The sequence below is a fragment of the Leptodactylus fuscus genome, chromosome 3 (genome assembly GCF_031893055.1).
Source record: "Leptodactylus fuscus isolate aLepFus1 chromosome 3, aLepFus1.hap2, whole genome shotgun sequence".
Classification (NCBI taxonomy): Eukaryota; Metazoa; Chordata; class Amphibia; order Anura; family Leptodactylidae; genus Leptodactylus; species Leptodactylus fuscus.
The window spans coordinates 124,281,922-124,297,462 of NC_134267.1; the positions used below are offsets into that span (position 1 = coordinate 124,281,922).

Here is a 15,541-nt window from a genome sequence, read left to right on the forward strand (position 1 = left end):
CAGATTATAGTGCCCAAGTGTTTAATGTAATGGTGTCTGCCTGGATCAAGTGACATTTATATTATTTCCTGTATGTATTTTGTAAAAGGGCATCTGCTTGGACCAACCAATAATAGTGCCATGTAGGAACCTTTAATAGGAGCAATTACATACCTGGCCACAAACCAATGAAGAAATAGAGAGTGTCATCTTTTTATGGATTTGTAAATTGGCCTGTTAGTGCATTGGGGTTGGACCTGATTTACCCACCCAGACAGTTGCAAGCGCTTCAGCTCCCCTCTGGAATCAGCGCCTGTGTCTCCTTTTTAATCCAGATTGACAAATCTGGTAAATCAGGACCACCGCTGTTTATAAAGGGGGCACAAATTTAACAGACTATGACGGTGTCCGGGTTAGAGCTGCAATTGGCCTGTTGGGCAATTGGCCCGGTGGGCTCCTGACTGGAGTCTACTATTTCCACCAGACGGGCGCCAGGTCACCCTTTTTAAACTTCTCTCAGACTATGAGATAGACATTTCTAGGTTTCACTTAAGAAAAATCTCAAAGTTACATTTCTGTTTTGCCTGGTTAGTTATGTTTTTTTGTTTTTTTTTGTCCTTCTATTCCAGTTACTTTGAAAAATGCTTCTGAACTATTGGAGTTTGCTGCTTTATATAATGCCGACCAGCTAAAGGTTTCCTGCTTCCAGTTCATAGGACTAAATATGGCAGCTTTATTGGAAGCAAGGTATGTTGGGTGCATTGTTTTGTTTTATAGTTTCTATTGCACGTGATATTTTTGCCAACATGCAACTGTGTTCAGATTTACTATTTGGAATGGTTTGCAGATTATTATTATTATTATAGCTGTGTATTATACCAATAGACTATTTATTTTTTGTGGAGGTCAAAGCAAAAATTTTAAGCATTGGAGTTAGTTTGCAAATTGCCAATTTTTTTCTACTATACTGTGAAGGTGTAAAGGGCGTTTAATACAAAGGACATCCCTATCTCTATTACAGCATATCAGTGTGATTGGTGGGAGTCCCCTACTTATCAGGAACAGAGTTGACCTGGTTGACCTCGGACTTCCATTTGTTACATGGTCAGCCATTCATTTCAGTGGGTGACATGATCACAAAGGGGTATTCCCACCAACATAACCATATTTAAAATGGTAGGCAATTAAAAGTTAACTGTTTTTGCAAATATTAGTAACATTTGGCAGAGTTTTAAATGTTTTCTCATTGATGACAGTGCCCCCTCCCCTTTTTTTAATGTAGATTGTGAGCCCATATAGGGTTCACAATGTACATTTTATTTCCTATCAGTAGGTCTTTGGACAAACCCAGGAAGAACATACAATCTCCTTGCAGTTGTCTTTGGCAGGATTCAAACCCAGGACTCGAGCGCTGCAAGGCTGCAGTGTAACCACTGAGCCACCGTGCTGCGCCGTATTGGTGACAGTCCTTTGTGTTGATCGGTAGCCAATGGATATGACTATGAATGCGAGAACTTTCTATACTCTGAAATCCAGTTATGATTTCCTTGTTGTGCCTGGATTGTCTACTCGTGCATGAACTTTCTATGCCTGATAACTTTGCCGCAATAGGGAATTTGTGGCTTGCTGACTGACAAGTCCCAAACAATAGGATGTTCCTGCATTCATTATTGTATCCGTTGGCAACTGATCAAGATGAAAGTTTGTAACCATTAAAATGGTTAGAGAAAATCTTCAAAACTCTGCAAAATTTTTAATAACTTCTATTTGAAATATTTTTTTTTTTTATTGTCTACACATCTCAATATGATTGTGGAAGTCGGCACAGCAGTGAGGAACCAATCAGTGTGCCAGAGTTTTTGAAAAAGAGAGTTTTTGGGAGCTCGCCTCTTTAGTATGGTTGACTTGGCTTTTCTCTTTGACATTAGAGTGAAGGTATATCCTGCAATCCTGGATTAAGTAACTTCTATTTCTGACCTTCAAAGGCAGTGCTAAGTTTAAAGTTTACACCTTGTTTCTTCTTCTTCTACTAACCTTTCCTCCAAGAATTCCAAACACTAGTTTTGTTAAATGTTGTTCTCGATAGAACCAATTGGTGCATATTGTAAAGAACTCTTTTGTCTTTTTATGTAGGTCCTTGGATGTTCTAAGTGAGGATGTACTGAAGGAACTTGCAACTTATTATAGAAAAATGGTAAGGATAATTTTAGATGAGGAAAAGGGCCTTTCTGTATAGGAGGTGGTGGAAGTTCAAAGATGTTTTGGGGTTGTTTTCCTACCTTTGGCACTGGTTGTAATGTAGAGCCCAGTGTCAGAAATCTGGGATTTCATCCTAGGTCGTGGGTCTTCCAGCTGGACAATGACCCCAAACAAAGCACTGGAGAGTTATGAAGTGTCCAGGAATGAGTCCTTAATCCCATCGAACACCTGTGGAGAGATCTTAATATTGCTGTTGGGAGAAGCCACCCTTCAAATATGAGACTTTGCAAAAAAAAAAGAATGGTCCAAAATTCCAGTTGAGAGGTGTAAAAAGCTTGTCGATAGTTATAGGAAGCAATTGATTTCAGTTATTTCCAAAGGGTCTGCAACAAAATCTTAAGTTGAGGGTGCCAATAATTTTGCCCTGCCATTTTTGAAGTTTTGCATGAAATTAAATAATTTTTGGCTTTAAACCCCCTGGTGAACCAATACATACCAATTTTTCAGGAAAAATTTCAGGGGTGCCTACACTTACGGCTATGACTGTATATACACTAGATGGGGCACATTTATTAAACTATTTAAAAGCAGAATTGTCTTAGTTGTCCATAGTGATTAATCACAGTGCAGCTTTTATTTAGTACTGTGCTCCTGAAAAAAAAAAAATGAAAGCTGCATAGTTTTCTTTTTAAGATATTTTGCTTTTAGACTGTTTTAGGGTATGTTTACACGGTGGAAACCTTTTCCGCTGTGTGAATTCTCCACGCGGCTAGCCATGACAGGATTCCGATGCGGTGCCTCCGCATCCCGCTCCTGATTTGGCCCGAATGAATGGGCCTAATCAGGAATGAGTCTTGCGCTGTGGGTGCCGCGACTGTCTCAGCTGTGGAATTTGGGGGAAGAAAGGGCACGTGGCTTCTTTTTCCTGCTAGCTGAAAAAAATCGCTAGCGGGGAAAAAAAAAAGTGAGCGGTTCTCATTTGAAATGAATGGGAGCCTTTTTTGCGGGCAGATTCCATGTCAAAATCCAAATTTTTTTTTTTTTTTTTTTTTTTTTTAATGCAAAGATGACATTATTACTACTTTTATTTAATATGATTTATTTTCGGAGCACCAGTAATTCCATGGTGCTGTACATTTGAGGGTTTACACACAAAACGCAAAACAAGTACAATACTAATAGTGAACAACTGGTACAGTGGGATAGACAGACATTCCCGCAAGGGCTTACAATCTGCGGGAAGGAGGATTAGAGACACTAAGTGAGGGTAGAAGCTGCTTGGATGGTGGTGTGGTGGCGGGAGGGTTTTTGAAGGTTGTGGGCTTGAGGGTTACCTACCTATCAAGCATATACTACAGATATGCTGTAAATTCTTCAAAATGCCTTTTATTGTTAATACCTGTACTGTTAATTTGTTATAAATCTAATCACAATACCTTGTAATAGTGATTCTACAGTATTCAAATATGGTGGTTGTTCAGCTTTGGATTCATGTTTTCATGCAAACGGCTGTTTAATTCATATTAAAATATGGATAAAGGTGCTGCATCCAGGAATCTAGAGTTGAACCCAAAGCCCACGCAAGCTAAGCCGTGCCCCTGAAGTAGGTTTCCTTTATATATAAATAAACCAGTGATTTGTATGATAGGGCTCCAAAACTGAATAACAAAGGCATATTTGGAAAGTGTATAGAATCACCTGTATAATGTACTGCTGACAGACTCCCTTTAAGTTACATGAATAAAATAATTTCTAATGAAATGACAGATTCCTGCAATGGACAAGAGACTGATCACCCCATACTTGGATGGACCAGACATCAGCACTTTAGAGTTTGAAGATGATGAAAGTTTCTTGTCTACTAAAGATGACAGCTTTTCTGAACAATCTACCGTGTAAGTAGATTTATAAGCGAAGTTGCTGGCCTTTTCTTTGTGTCAAAGTACAATTCTTATGTTGCTAAAACTACATTGTTACCAACTACAATAAATGTATTTATATAATCTAGTGTTAAATATAGTCATATGTCCAGAATAATGACAGATTTGTACATTTTATTGTGGTTATTAGCGCATTGGCTTGCTTTTTGAAAGGGTACCTTGGTTTTCATGAAAATTTGAAACCTCTGCAGGGTCTTGCTGGGCAGTCTGTTCCCCGGCTGTAAAACCCTTCATACGTGTCTTATCAGTTTTTCTGCTGCTAATATCTTCATTATGGCTGCAGCACATTTTTTATTTTTCTCTGAGGTAGGGGGCATGTACAATAAGGAGTAGTCTTCCCCCTCTCCTATTCATTATAGCTACTATTGGTTAGTTTACATTAAATTTTGCCAACAGTAACTGTACAGTAGCAAACACATAGATGAGAAAGCCTAAGTGAACATAAGATAAGAAATCCAAACTACAAATACATGGAAATTACATGCAGGCATGATACAGGTAAAAAGATCCCTGGTACAGGAAAAGAGCATCTTATAAGCAGTCAGGAAAACTGCTTGCCATCTGGGAATAATATCCCATTTGTAATCACGAATGCAGCCAGAAGTCAGATACAAGTACATAAGTAGAATTTTATTACATTCTAATATTCTTAGTGAGATTTTTATTAGCTCAAACAGGGGTGGTTAATATTGTATTCTTACTAGAGATGAGCGAACAATAAAATGTTTGGGGTTCGAAATCCGATTCGAACAGCCGCACACTGTTCGACTGTTCGAACGGGTTTCGAACCCCATTATAGTCTATGGGGGGAAATGCTCGTTTCAGGGGTAGGCAACATTCGATCAAATTCTACTTACCAAGTCCACGAGTGAGGGTCGGGCTGGATTCTTCTCCCTGCACAGCGTCCCCGCGTCCTCTTCCGGCCTTGAATTCACTCTGCTAGGCATCGGGCCTGAGCAGAGCCGACTGCGCATGCTCGCACTACAAGCGGACATGCGCAGTCGGCTCTGCCCAGGCCCGATGCCTAAGCAGAGTGAATTCAGAGCCGGAAGAGGACGCTGGGACGCTGTGCAGGGAGAAGACTTCTAAAGGTAAGAGAAGAACCAGCGTTGATTGGCAATGTATAGCATTTTGCCAATCTACGCTGGTTCTGCATCGAATCTTAACTTCGAACAGCTAGTAGTACTCGATCGAGTACGAGTATTTTGAATACCGTAGTATTCGATCGAATAACTACTCGATTGAGTACTACTCGCTCATCTCTAATTCTTACAATGCTGCGGATGCTGGTTGGCACTATTGCCTTTTTGTTTCTGGTGTTTCAAGTTGAAATTGACTAAAGACTACATCTGCATGGATCTTATATGCTTTCTGTCTTTGTGTGGGTTTTCTCAAAGTTTTCTAGTATCCTCCAGCCCCCACCTTACTGACCGATATTGTTGGTAGATGTTAACATGAAAACACTCACCAAGGGGATGACTGGCAAATTGCAGGAATTGATTTCCCTGCTATTGGGCGTTTCTCAGGTGGGTTTCATGAAAGGTAGATCAGCAGTCTCTAATCTTGACGGATCCGGACCCAATCCGTGGCAATTGCTGGCCAGATGGGTATGTGGCCCCAGTGGTACTAGATGCAAAAAGTGTTCGAGAAAGTAAGGTGGTCCAAAGTGAGATGATTCTAGACATGATAGAGGTCAAAGGACCGTTTCGGATCTTGCTGGCAGGGGTATATGATTGCCCCACAACCTGTATACAGATGCAGGATGTTTGTTGACTCATATTCCTTTTGGAAAAAAGTGAAGTGACAGGGATGCCCACTGTCCCTTCTACTATTGCCTGAAATCTAGAGTCTTCATTCCCTGGTAGAGTTGATAAGGTGGGAAAAAGAGAAATTTATTAAAATAAAATAAAAAACAGTAACCCTGTTCACGGACGAGGTCCTCCTTTTTCTGGGTGATACCCAAGAGTGGTCTGCAGACAGCCTTTCAGTGCATCTCACAATTTGGGACCTTTGCAGGATATCTCATTAACCTGTAATAGTACACTGGATGTTGTTTAAAAAAATATAATAGAATTAAAAGCTCATACTGTGCGAAATCTTTTACCTTCATTGATTATCTTATCTCCCTTTTATTAAACATCTTCAAACTTTCTCCTTGAGAGGGAGAATTCGTATATTTTATTTTTTTTTTTATTTTTTTTTAACTAATTTTTATTGAAAGGATTTTTGTAAAATACAATACAAGAGTTGAAAACATAAAAAACATGAACGTGCAGCAATGCACATACCATCAAGTAGACTGGGAATGTATACACATCACAAAAACCTGAGAGTGGAAATGAGGGGGTGGGGGGAGTAAAGGAAGGGGAAGGAGACAGAGACCATTCAAAATACAGTATGTGTCCCAAGATGACCATATAGCCTGGAAAGCCTCAACAGTATGGTTAAATGTGGCCGTCAAGTTCTTAGTACTACGGACATCCTTAACTCGGGCTACAAGATCAGAGCCAGAGGGAGGAGAGGCACTCTTCCATCGGAGAGCGATGAGCGTTTTGGCTGCGGTACAGAGATAAAGAAACAATTTAGAGGTGTGCTTACCCAGATGATCAGGGGGTAGATTGAGGAGATAGATGAGGGGGTCTAAAGGGACACCTTGAATAAATAGAGCGTCCGTAAGGGACTTGACCTCCAGCCAGAAAGGGTGGATCCCTGGACAGTCCCAAAAAATATGATACAGAGTACCCACTCCTGCCCGGCAATGCCAACACTGGGAAGAGATGTTAGGGTTAAGAGAGTGGAGCAAGGCTGGGGTAGGATACCAGTGCATCAGTAGCTTGTATTGGGTCTCCTGGAAGGTAACACAGGTGAATGATTGAGCTGCACGGGACCAGATAATTTGCCAATGGTTCGGGGAGATCCGCCTGTTCAAGGCCCCAGACCACTTCTCCATATATCTATGCGATATGGGGCCCTGCCATCCAGAGGAGGAGAGGATACCATAGATGCCAGAGATAAGGCCTGCAGTAGAGGTGCCCGCACGACACAGTTTTTCCAAGACAGTCGGTGGGGACACCTTCAGAGAGCCGAACTGGGTAAAAACGGCGGGTAGGTGTAGTTCTGACACAAAATACTCAAAGGGCCTGAGCTCCAAAGTCAGCGGGTCTATTAAGTCAGCGACACGGAAAAGGCCTAGCCTACTCCATGGTCGCACCAAAGCTGACGTAAGTCCATCCGGTAGGAGGGAGTTGTACAAAAAGGAAATCATGGATGAACACTGGGAGGCCAGGATAAAGATTTTAGAGCAGGTAATCCAAATGGCCCTTGTGAAGCGTATAGAACCCAAAAGAGGAGTGGACAGAAGGGGGAAGGAGCGGGACCACAGAAACGCATTGGGATGTATCGGAGCTAACCAGAGTTTCTCTATCTCAACCCATTTGGTATAGGCCTGCAGGATTGTCCAAAATGGCAGGCAGTGCAAGTGAGCAGCCCAATAATAATGCAATATGTGTGGTACCGCCAATTCCCCCCTCCTCCCTACCAGACAGCATCACTGAATGGGGTATGCGGTGACGCTTGCCATCCTATTAATATTATAAATGTGAAAGTTTGTGAGTTTGGATGTTTGTGTGTTTGGATGTTTGTTCCTCAATCACGCAAAACCCGCTCGACCGATTTGGCTGAAAGTTTCCACAAACATAGTTAATACACCGTAAGCGCAATAGGCTACTTTTCGTCACAACAGCGCACATACGTTTGTGCCAGGACCCCCACAAAACCCAAACTCACACCACCATCTCTGCAATCTCACACACTTTGGACCATAGCAAGCCACAAAATTCATATTACCCTCTGCAGCCTAGCCCCTAACCCCACACAATCACATATACATATACTTTACCACTTTGCCCCTCACCTTAACGATACTCCAGGAGGCTCTCTTTAACGCTCCGAAGCAGCCATGTTTGCCGACCCCCACCGCTCTGACAATCCGCGACACCGCCCACCCATGTCAATACCCCTAGGAAGTCTAATAAATGCAAAAAAAAAAAGTTTCAAAAAAAGTAAAAAACATATAAAAACAAATAAAAAGGATTAAAAATTCAAATCACCCCCCTTTCCCTAGAACACATATAAAAGTAGTTAAAAACTGTGAAACACATACATGTTAGGTATCCCCGCGTCCGAAATCGCCCGCTCTTCAAAGCTATACAAATATTTTTCCTGTTCGGTAAACGCTGTAGCGGGAAAAATGGTCAAAAGTGCCAAACCGCCGTTTTTTCACTCTTTTGATTCTGATAAAAATTTGAATAAAAAGTGATCAAAGCAATAACATTTCCCGAAAATGGTAGAACTCCCAAGTACATCCGACCCCGCAAAAAAAAAAAAACGCCCTATACATCCCCGTACACGCACGTATAAAAAAGTTACGGCTGTCGAAATATGACGACTTTTCAAAAAAAAAAAATGTTTTAACACAGTTTTGGATTTTTTTTAAGGGGTCAAAATGTAAATAAAACCATATAAATTTGGTATCCCCGGAATCGTAACGAAACACAGAATACAGGGGACATGTCATTTTGGTTGCACAGTGAACGCCGTAAAACCAAAGCCCCTAAGAAAGTCGCAGAAATGCATTTTTTTGACAAATCCACCCCATTTTGAATTTTTTCCCTGCTTCCCAGTACATTATATAGAATAATTAATGGCGGCATCATGAAGAAAAATTTGTCCCAAGAAAAATTAAGACCTCATATGACTCAGGGAGCGGAGAAATAAAAAAGTTATGGGGTTTAGAAGGAGGGGAGTCAAAAATGAAAAACCAAAATCAAAAAATGCCATCGACGGGAAAGGGTTAACTTCAAATACTTCTGTCCGAAAGTCACTATGTAAAGTTTCTCACAACACCGTATAGCAGCTCAAATACAAAATAACTTCAACACAAAAGTCTCACGTATTCTCTGAATTACAGCAAAAACAAGATACAAAGTTACATTTCATATCCCATACCTTATACACAGTACGAAAACCTTACCCATGCTTGTATATACCCACTGCTACAATCACCGCAGACGAAGTCGCGGGTACCAGCTAGTTCCAAATAAACTTAAAGATGGATTTTTGAAGGGAGCGCAATTCAGAGTGAGGGACTGCGACTGGAAGAGTTTCAAAATAGTAGAGGAGCTTCGGGAGGAGGGACATTTTGACCGCATTAATACGACCTATAAGCGAAATATGGAGGGGATGCCATTTGTCCAAGAGGGTTCTCAGTTCAATAAATAGGCTAGGGTAATTAACTGAATAGAGGGTGGAGTAGGAAGGGGAAAGCTGGATCCCAAGATATCGGAGAGAGCGTTCCTGCCATTGAAAGTCAAAGTTGGAACGAAACTGTTGTAAATCAGCAGTAGGAATATTAAGGGGTAGGGCTTCAGTTTTGATGGGGTTAACTTTATAACTGGAGAAATCTCCATAAATCTTAATGACCTGGAGAAAGTTGGGGAGAGAAATGTGGGGATTTGTAAGGGTCAGGAGGACATCATCGGCAAACAAACTATATTTTATGTCTTGATATGTGTTCATTTATATTGCATCTACTACTCAAGACTTGAACACTGTTGCTATTGCACTGAGATTCTGTCCACAGATATGGATGTTACTTAATCCTTTTATACTTTGTTTATTTTGATTGAAAAGGTTAATAAAATGCTTGTTTATAGGAAAAACCTCTTCTATTTAATTGGCTGTCAATAAAATTGTTCCCGGTCTGTGTTTGTGAAAGAGATGAGGCAGCCACATCAAGAACTGATGGGAAATAAATAGAACCTGACTGAGATTGCTATATGCATTGACATGCTCTAGCTGTTGTGTGCAGACGTTGGATTGGCATCTCTAGACATCTTAGATATCTTGGCACATAAATGTGACATTGTTTACTATTAAACTTTCTAAAGCTTAAATCCGGTGACATGTTATGTATTTTTATTTTTGTAGTGAAGCGCTTTACAAAAAAGCCAAAACTAAAGCAAAAAGGAAGCCTAGGAAGCGATCGGACAGCTCTGGAGGCTACAATCTGTCTGACATCATTCAGAGCCCACCATCATCAGGTCTGTGATATATTTAGCTTGTGTTTTAAAGGAATCCGGTTATGTTGAACATGGTTTCTCAACTGTAGAGTATTACTAAGCATATTGGTATATCATTTTATAGGAGGAGATTCAGAATAACTTGTACAGCGGACATGGGGAAGGGATTAAAATTTTGTATGACTGATGTCAAGCCTTTAAAGGGAGTGTACCACCTCTCCCAAGAATAGTCAACTGCTACCACCATATTACACAGCACATTACAGTGATAAACAGCATGCCTTTGATATGTATGTCACTTTTGTATATTTAAAGGAAAACAATGTTGAAGTGTTGCACAAATGAGGCAGTTGGTGCAGTGGGTCCGGCCTTCAGCCCTGGGAGTACTACTGTTGCTACTGAAGTAGGATGGGTGATATCACAGAAGAAGCAATTCTTTCTGCACAGACTTCACAGTTGTCTCTCTCCATATCTACAAAAGTGAAATACATAACATAAGTGTCACTGCACAGTAACATGGTGGTCACAGTTGAATATCCTTGGGGAGGTGGCAGACTCCCTTCCAAGATTATTTCATGATCATTCTAGGCTAAGGGGTCCCTTCTGTATAACATTGCATATACATGGATCATGAATCTTTCCCCACACCTTCTCCAGTTGTAGAAGCTGTCTGCATCTCTGAATGCCTGTTCAGTGTGACAGGTTTCCTTTATTGCCCCTTTTTTTAAATCTCTGATTCTTATTGAATATGAAAATAGAAGAATATGAGAATGTAAGTGCTTTTCCCTAATATCAAATTATACTTCAGCACAGTATATCTGAGAATGACTATAAAGCACAATAATCTATCTGTATTTTCTTGCACTGATAATTGTCGACGGTTTTCAAATTGTTCTGTATGTCGCCATGTTCTGCGCTCACCATTCTACACACTAAAAATTTCACACCCTTTTAATTATAGGACTTTTTAAATCTGAAAAAAATAATTCTGTTGAGTCACTCCAAGACTTGCTGACATCTGACTCAGAAGGAAGCTTCGCAGGTGCAAGTAGCCCAAGGGATTTACAGTCACCTGACTTCACCACCACCTTCAGTCATCAAAAAAATGAGGTTTGTAAAGATTCTAAAACACACAGTAATCAATTGTGCTAGATTAAAGAGTTAGTTCAGCATTTGTGGAGGGCATTGGTGTTCATTGGTAGCTGTGTATGCCCCAGTGTGGCCTACAGTAGCAGTAGATCCTAACACAGAATTGTTACCTTTTGCCTTTGGATGGAAATCTATATGAAACCCTCCCTCCTCCTTTTAAAAATCCAGTATTCAAAGCTGGGGGATAGCTGTTATAGAGCTAGTTACAGGAATTATACTTCTAGTCCTGTCCTTTCTTTTTATACTGGAAGGACCACAGGTGCTGCCTCTTCTGGCACACTGCTCTATAACACTTCAATGGAGGGCTCCGGAGGGATAACTGGCACCACTTTGGATTTTTGCTACCAGCCCTATGTGTTTATTACACAGGAACAAGATGTAGATTTTTTTCGATGACTGTGACATTAAAGGGGTTGGCCACTTTCAGACCAATATTGACAAACAAATGTACAATAAAAAGATATACAATTTTCGAAAATACTTTCTTTATCAATTCCTCACAGTTTCCTAGATCTCTGCTTGCTGTCATTCATTCTGTTACTTCTAGAGGATAAAAGTGTGACCATGGTCATGTGATTTATGGTCCATGGTCATGTGATGTACGGTCCATGGTCATGTGATGAGCACACAGGTACCTCTCGTTACAGTCACAGCACAATATTCAGAGATCTGCCTGGTAATCAGCTGTACACCTGTGTGCTCATCACATGACCATGGACCGTAAATCACATGACCATGGTCAGAGTTTTATCAGAAGTAGCAGAATGAATGACAGCAAGCCGAAATCTAGAAAACCGAGAGGAAAGTATATTGGAAAATTATATATCTTTCTATTGTACATTTGTTTGTCAATATTGGTCTGAAAGTGGCCAACCCCTTTAACTTTGTGATGGGCTGTCAGATCGTTCTATCTCTATTCTTTTACCACACATGCTTAGCCTTTCCTATACACTATTACTGGTATTGGGAAATGTCACATGCACAAAAAACATGTTCATGAGAAGGGAAGCTGTCCACCATCAGAACCTATGAACATCTCTACATGCCCGGTCACGGATATGACTGATCATCAGCTTCATCCTGAAACTTTTAATTAGTATTTTTAACAAATTATTGCATTTGTGTTTCCTATGTGTTTAAAAAGGGATCAGACTCATGGGGAACCTCATTCAACAGATAACACACATTTTATTATGTTTATATGCTACCACTGTACAAACACATTTACCGTTAATTTCTAAGTTGTGTTACAATTGTTAAAACTGTTTTTTTTTGTTTTTTTTATGCAATAGTCAAAAAACAGGGCCTATGATGCCAGCTCTACCACCTCACCACCAGCAGTGAACGGATCCAGTGGCATAAAGATGCCGCAACACATGGCTTCTTCTCCCAAAGCTATTCCAAACACAAGGGCTTCTTCCCAAAACTGGGTGGCTGTGGCATTCAGGTAAGAATGTGCTTCTAATATAGTGAATTTGTTGGCACTAGCAAAACATATGATAGTTTGTAAGGTATGTTCACATCTGTGTCTGAGGCACTGTTAGGAGAGACTATTTGCAGGACTTTTTTGCCTGACAAAATGACTAGTATCATAGTGGATAATCCAGCGGATCCAGTTATAGTCAATGGTGGTCTCTTGGTGTCTCTCATTTAATGGATCTGTTCATGTCAGAATTTCCACTTTTTATGTTCCTATAAAGGAAACTTTAGTTTGACCTTACCTTTACTAAATGTTTGCAGCTATCGTATTCAGATTTCGCACCTCATTTTCCACCTTGTTGAATCCCTCTGTGCGTAAAGGGTTCCCAGGTCATGACGTTCGGACTTGTGGTACTTACTCTTTTGAACAGCCACAGTCTATTTGATGCCCTATATGTTATAGGACTGATTTTTATTTCTGTCTTTCTTCTTTACGCAGTCCTGTTAGTCCTCCTGCAGTGGATCTGAGGACAATCATGGAAATAGAAGAAAATATACAAAAATGTGGAGCTACACCAAAACTAGTGACTGGGTTAGTTACCATTATTTCAAATAATGCTATGGATGTATCAGGCATATTGAAAAAGATTATTGGTGTATGCATAGCAAAGTGAGCTTGGCTGGTTCCGTACTGATGACAATCTGGATTTGGTTGTCACCTGGATCAGAGTTTGCTGGGTCAGTTGTGTAGTTATGCCATAAATGTTTAGTGTGGTAAATCCCTTTAAGCTGTAAAATCAATCTCTAGGGTTTATTCACATGTTGTGATTTTTGCTGCTTTTTTTTCCAAAATCATGGCAGAAGTTACTGTCAATGTCAGATTTCTACACAAGCATTTTTCATGTCTTTTAAAAAGTAAATGTCATCATTGAGGTTTTCACCCGTTGTAAAATGTAAATTGTTTTACAGAACACAGAAGCCTGCTGCTCATGGGATAAAGCTCTCACAAAAGCAGAGGAAAATGATGGCCTTATCCTCTAAAGAGAGCAGTGGCAATGCTGAAATGGCAACCAGTATAAGTACTGCAGCTGCAAATATCAAGAGCCCACCAAAAACCTGGTAAATAAACCTAAGACATGCTTGTAGATTCAGGCTCCATTACTGTATGAAGGTACTTGGAATTCCATCATTTAGGCTAGGGTCACCTCCTGTTATTATACAGTTAATGCCTTAGTTTTAAAAAATAACATGCCAAAAAGTTTGCAAATTGATTACGTGGCTTTTTCATCATGCTATTTTTTTTTTTTTTTTTTTTATCTATTTGTCAAAAGGCAGGCATGAGCTATGTAATAAAAATGTGTTGGGAACCTGGGCTTAGAGTATTGCAAGTTGTGCATTAGTAAAAATAATTGTTAGATACACGATGACTCCAATCCAATTCATGAAATGAGGTCAGTACAACATTGTAACATACTAGCAAAACCCTTGAGAGTCTGCTGGTCACAACACAATCACTAGATGGCCTCACTACATGGACACGTATATGATGGCTAACTCGAGAGGTTATCAAAAAATCATGTTTTGAAAAGTTGGTCTTCCTATGAAACACAATTCTAGTAATGGCCAGCAAAGCCGTAAGGTTAGAAAACACTCCTCTCTTCACAACTGTACTGTATTAGCTGCCATTCAAGCTACACAGGGTTTGCATTATAGGGTAGATGGTGATTTTAGTTTTACCTAAGGTCTCCACTATAACACTTCAATTCAGAGAAATGAAAATAGTGTAATGAATTTCCCTAAGTAGTGCAGTCTTGGACTTGTCTGATGTGTCTTCATGAGTCATTTAAGAAAAATGTGATTTAAGATTTTTTTTTTTTCTTTAGAAATATGATTATGATTATATTTCCATAATCTTTATTTCCCCAGTGGGGTTTCTCCTGAGGTATGTAATAATCTTAGCATTCAATCAGACAGGAAAAGCATGTTCTAGAAATAAGTAATAATTAGTGCTAGGATTCCTAAGGTTTTCTAGTCCCCACCGACTACAACTTTATCTATGTCCCACTGACTTGTAGTGTAAAGTATTGTACTAATGGGTGAAGGTAACTATGCTATTGGACTAAAATTTCTGTTTATATGGCAGAAACACTGTGTGTAATAGGCACGTTGTGATTGCTATGCGTGGTTACGAGGTCCACTCTGTATCCTTTTGTAAATGGTGGCAACAGTGTGACGTGACAATATGACGTCCTGCCTACTGCTTGCTTGTTTTGCTGTCCTCCTAGCCCTATCCCATCAAGGTGCAATGTCATTTGAGGCCTAGCTTTCTTATGGACCATTACATCACGGAAAACTATTGTGAAAAATGGATGAAAGTGGATGGGAGCTGATGACCATGCCACCTATGTAAAATAAAATCGGAGCGGTTTCTGTCTGTATTTTTGGGTGACATAGAAGTGTGATTTGTTTGACTTTTCTGTTCTACTGTAACCTACTCCTTTTTATTTAACATTAACTATATGTAAATGGATAGTAGTAGTACTAGTTGTTTAAACCGGGCCTTTAAAGAGGACCTTTCATGAGTTAGGGCACATGCAGTTTTATGTACCGCTAGAAAGCCGACAGTGCACTGAATTCAGCGCACTGTCGGCTTTCATGATCTGTGCCCCGGGTGAAGAGCTATTGGTGCCGATACCGTAACTCTTCACAGTCAGAAGGGCGTTCCTGACAGTCATTCAGGAACGTCCTTCTTCACAGCAGCGCCTATAGTGCTGT

General features: G+C 40.2%; 1 protein-coding gene across 1 annotated transcript in view; it reads left to right on the top strand.

The window, feature by feature from the left end:
* IBTK (inhibitor of Bruton tyrosine kinase) overlaps positions 1–15,541 on the top strand; it is a 71,634-nt gene that overhangs the window by 38,691 nt on the left and 17,402 nt on the right. Inside the window, exons 18-25 of the mRNA XM_075268279.1 lie at positions 609–726; positions 2,113–2,173; positions 3,946–4,073; positions 10,107–10,219; positions 11,160–11,308; positions 12,640–12,794; positions 13,266–13,358; positions 13,736–13,885. Coding sequence (XP_075124380.1) covers positions 609–726; positions 2,113–2,173; positions 3,946–4,073; positions 10,107–10,219; positions 11,160–11,308; positions 12,640–12,794; positions 13,266–13,358; positions 13,736–13,885 — 967 coding nt within the window. The remainder of the gene's footprint in view (positions 1–608; positions 727–2,112; positions 2,174–3,945; positions 4,074–10,106; positions 10,220–11,159; positions 11,309–12,639; positions 12,795–13,265; positions 13,359–13,735; positions 13,886–15,541) is intronic.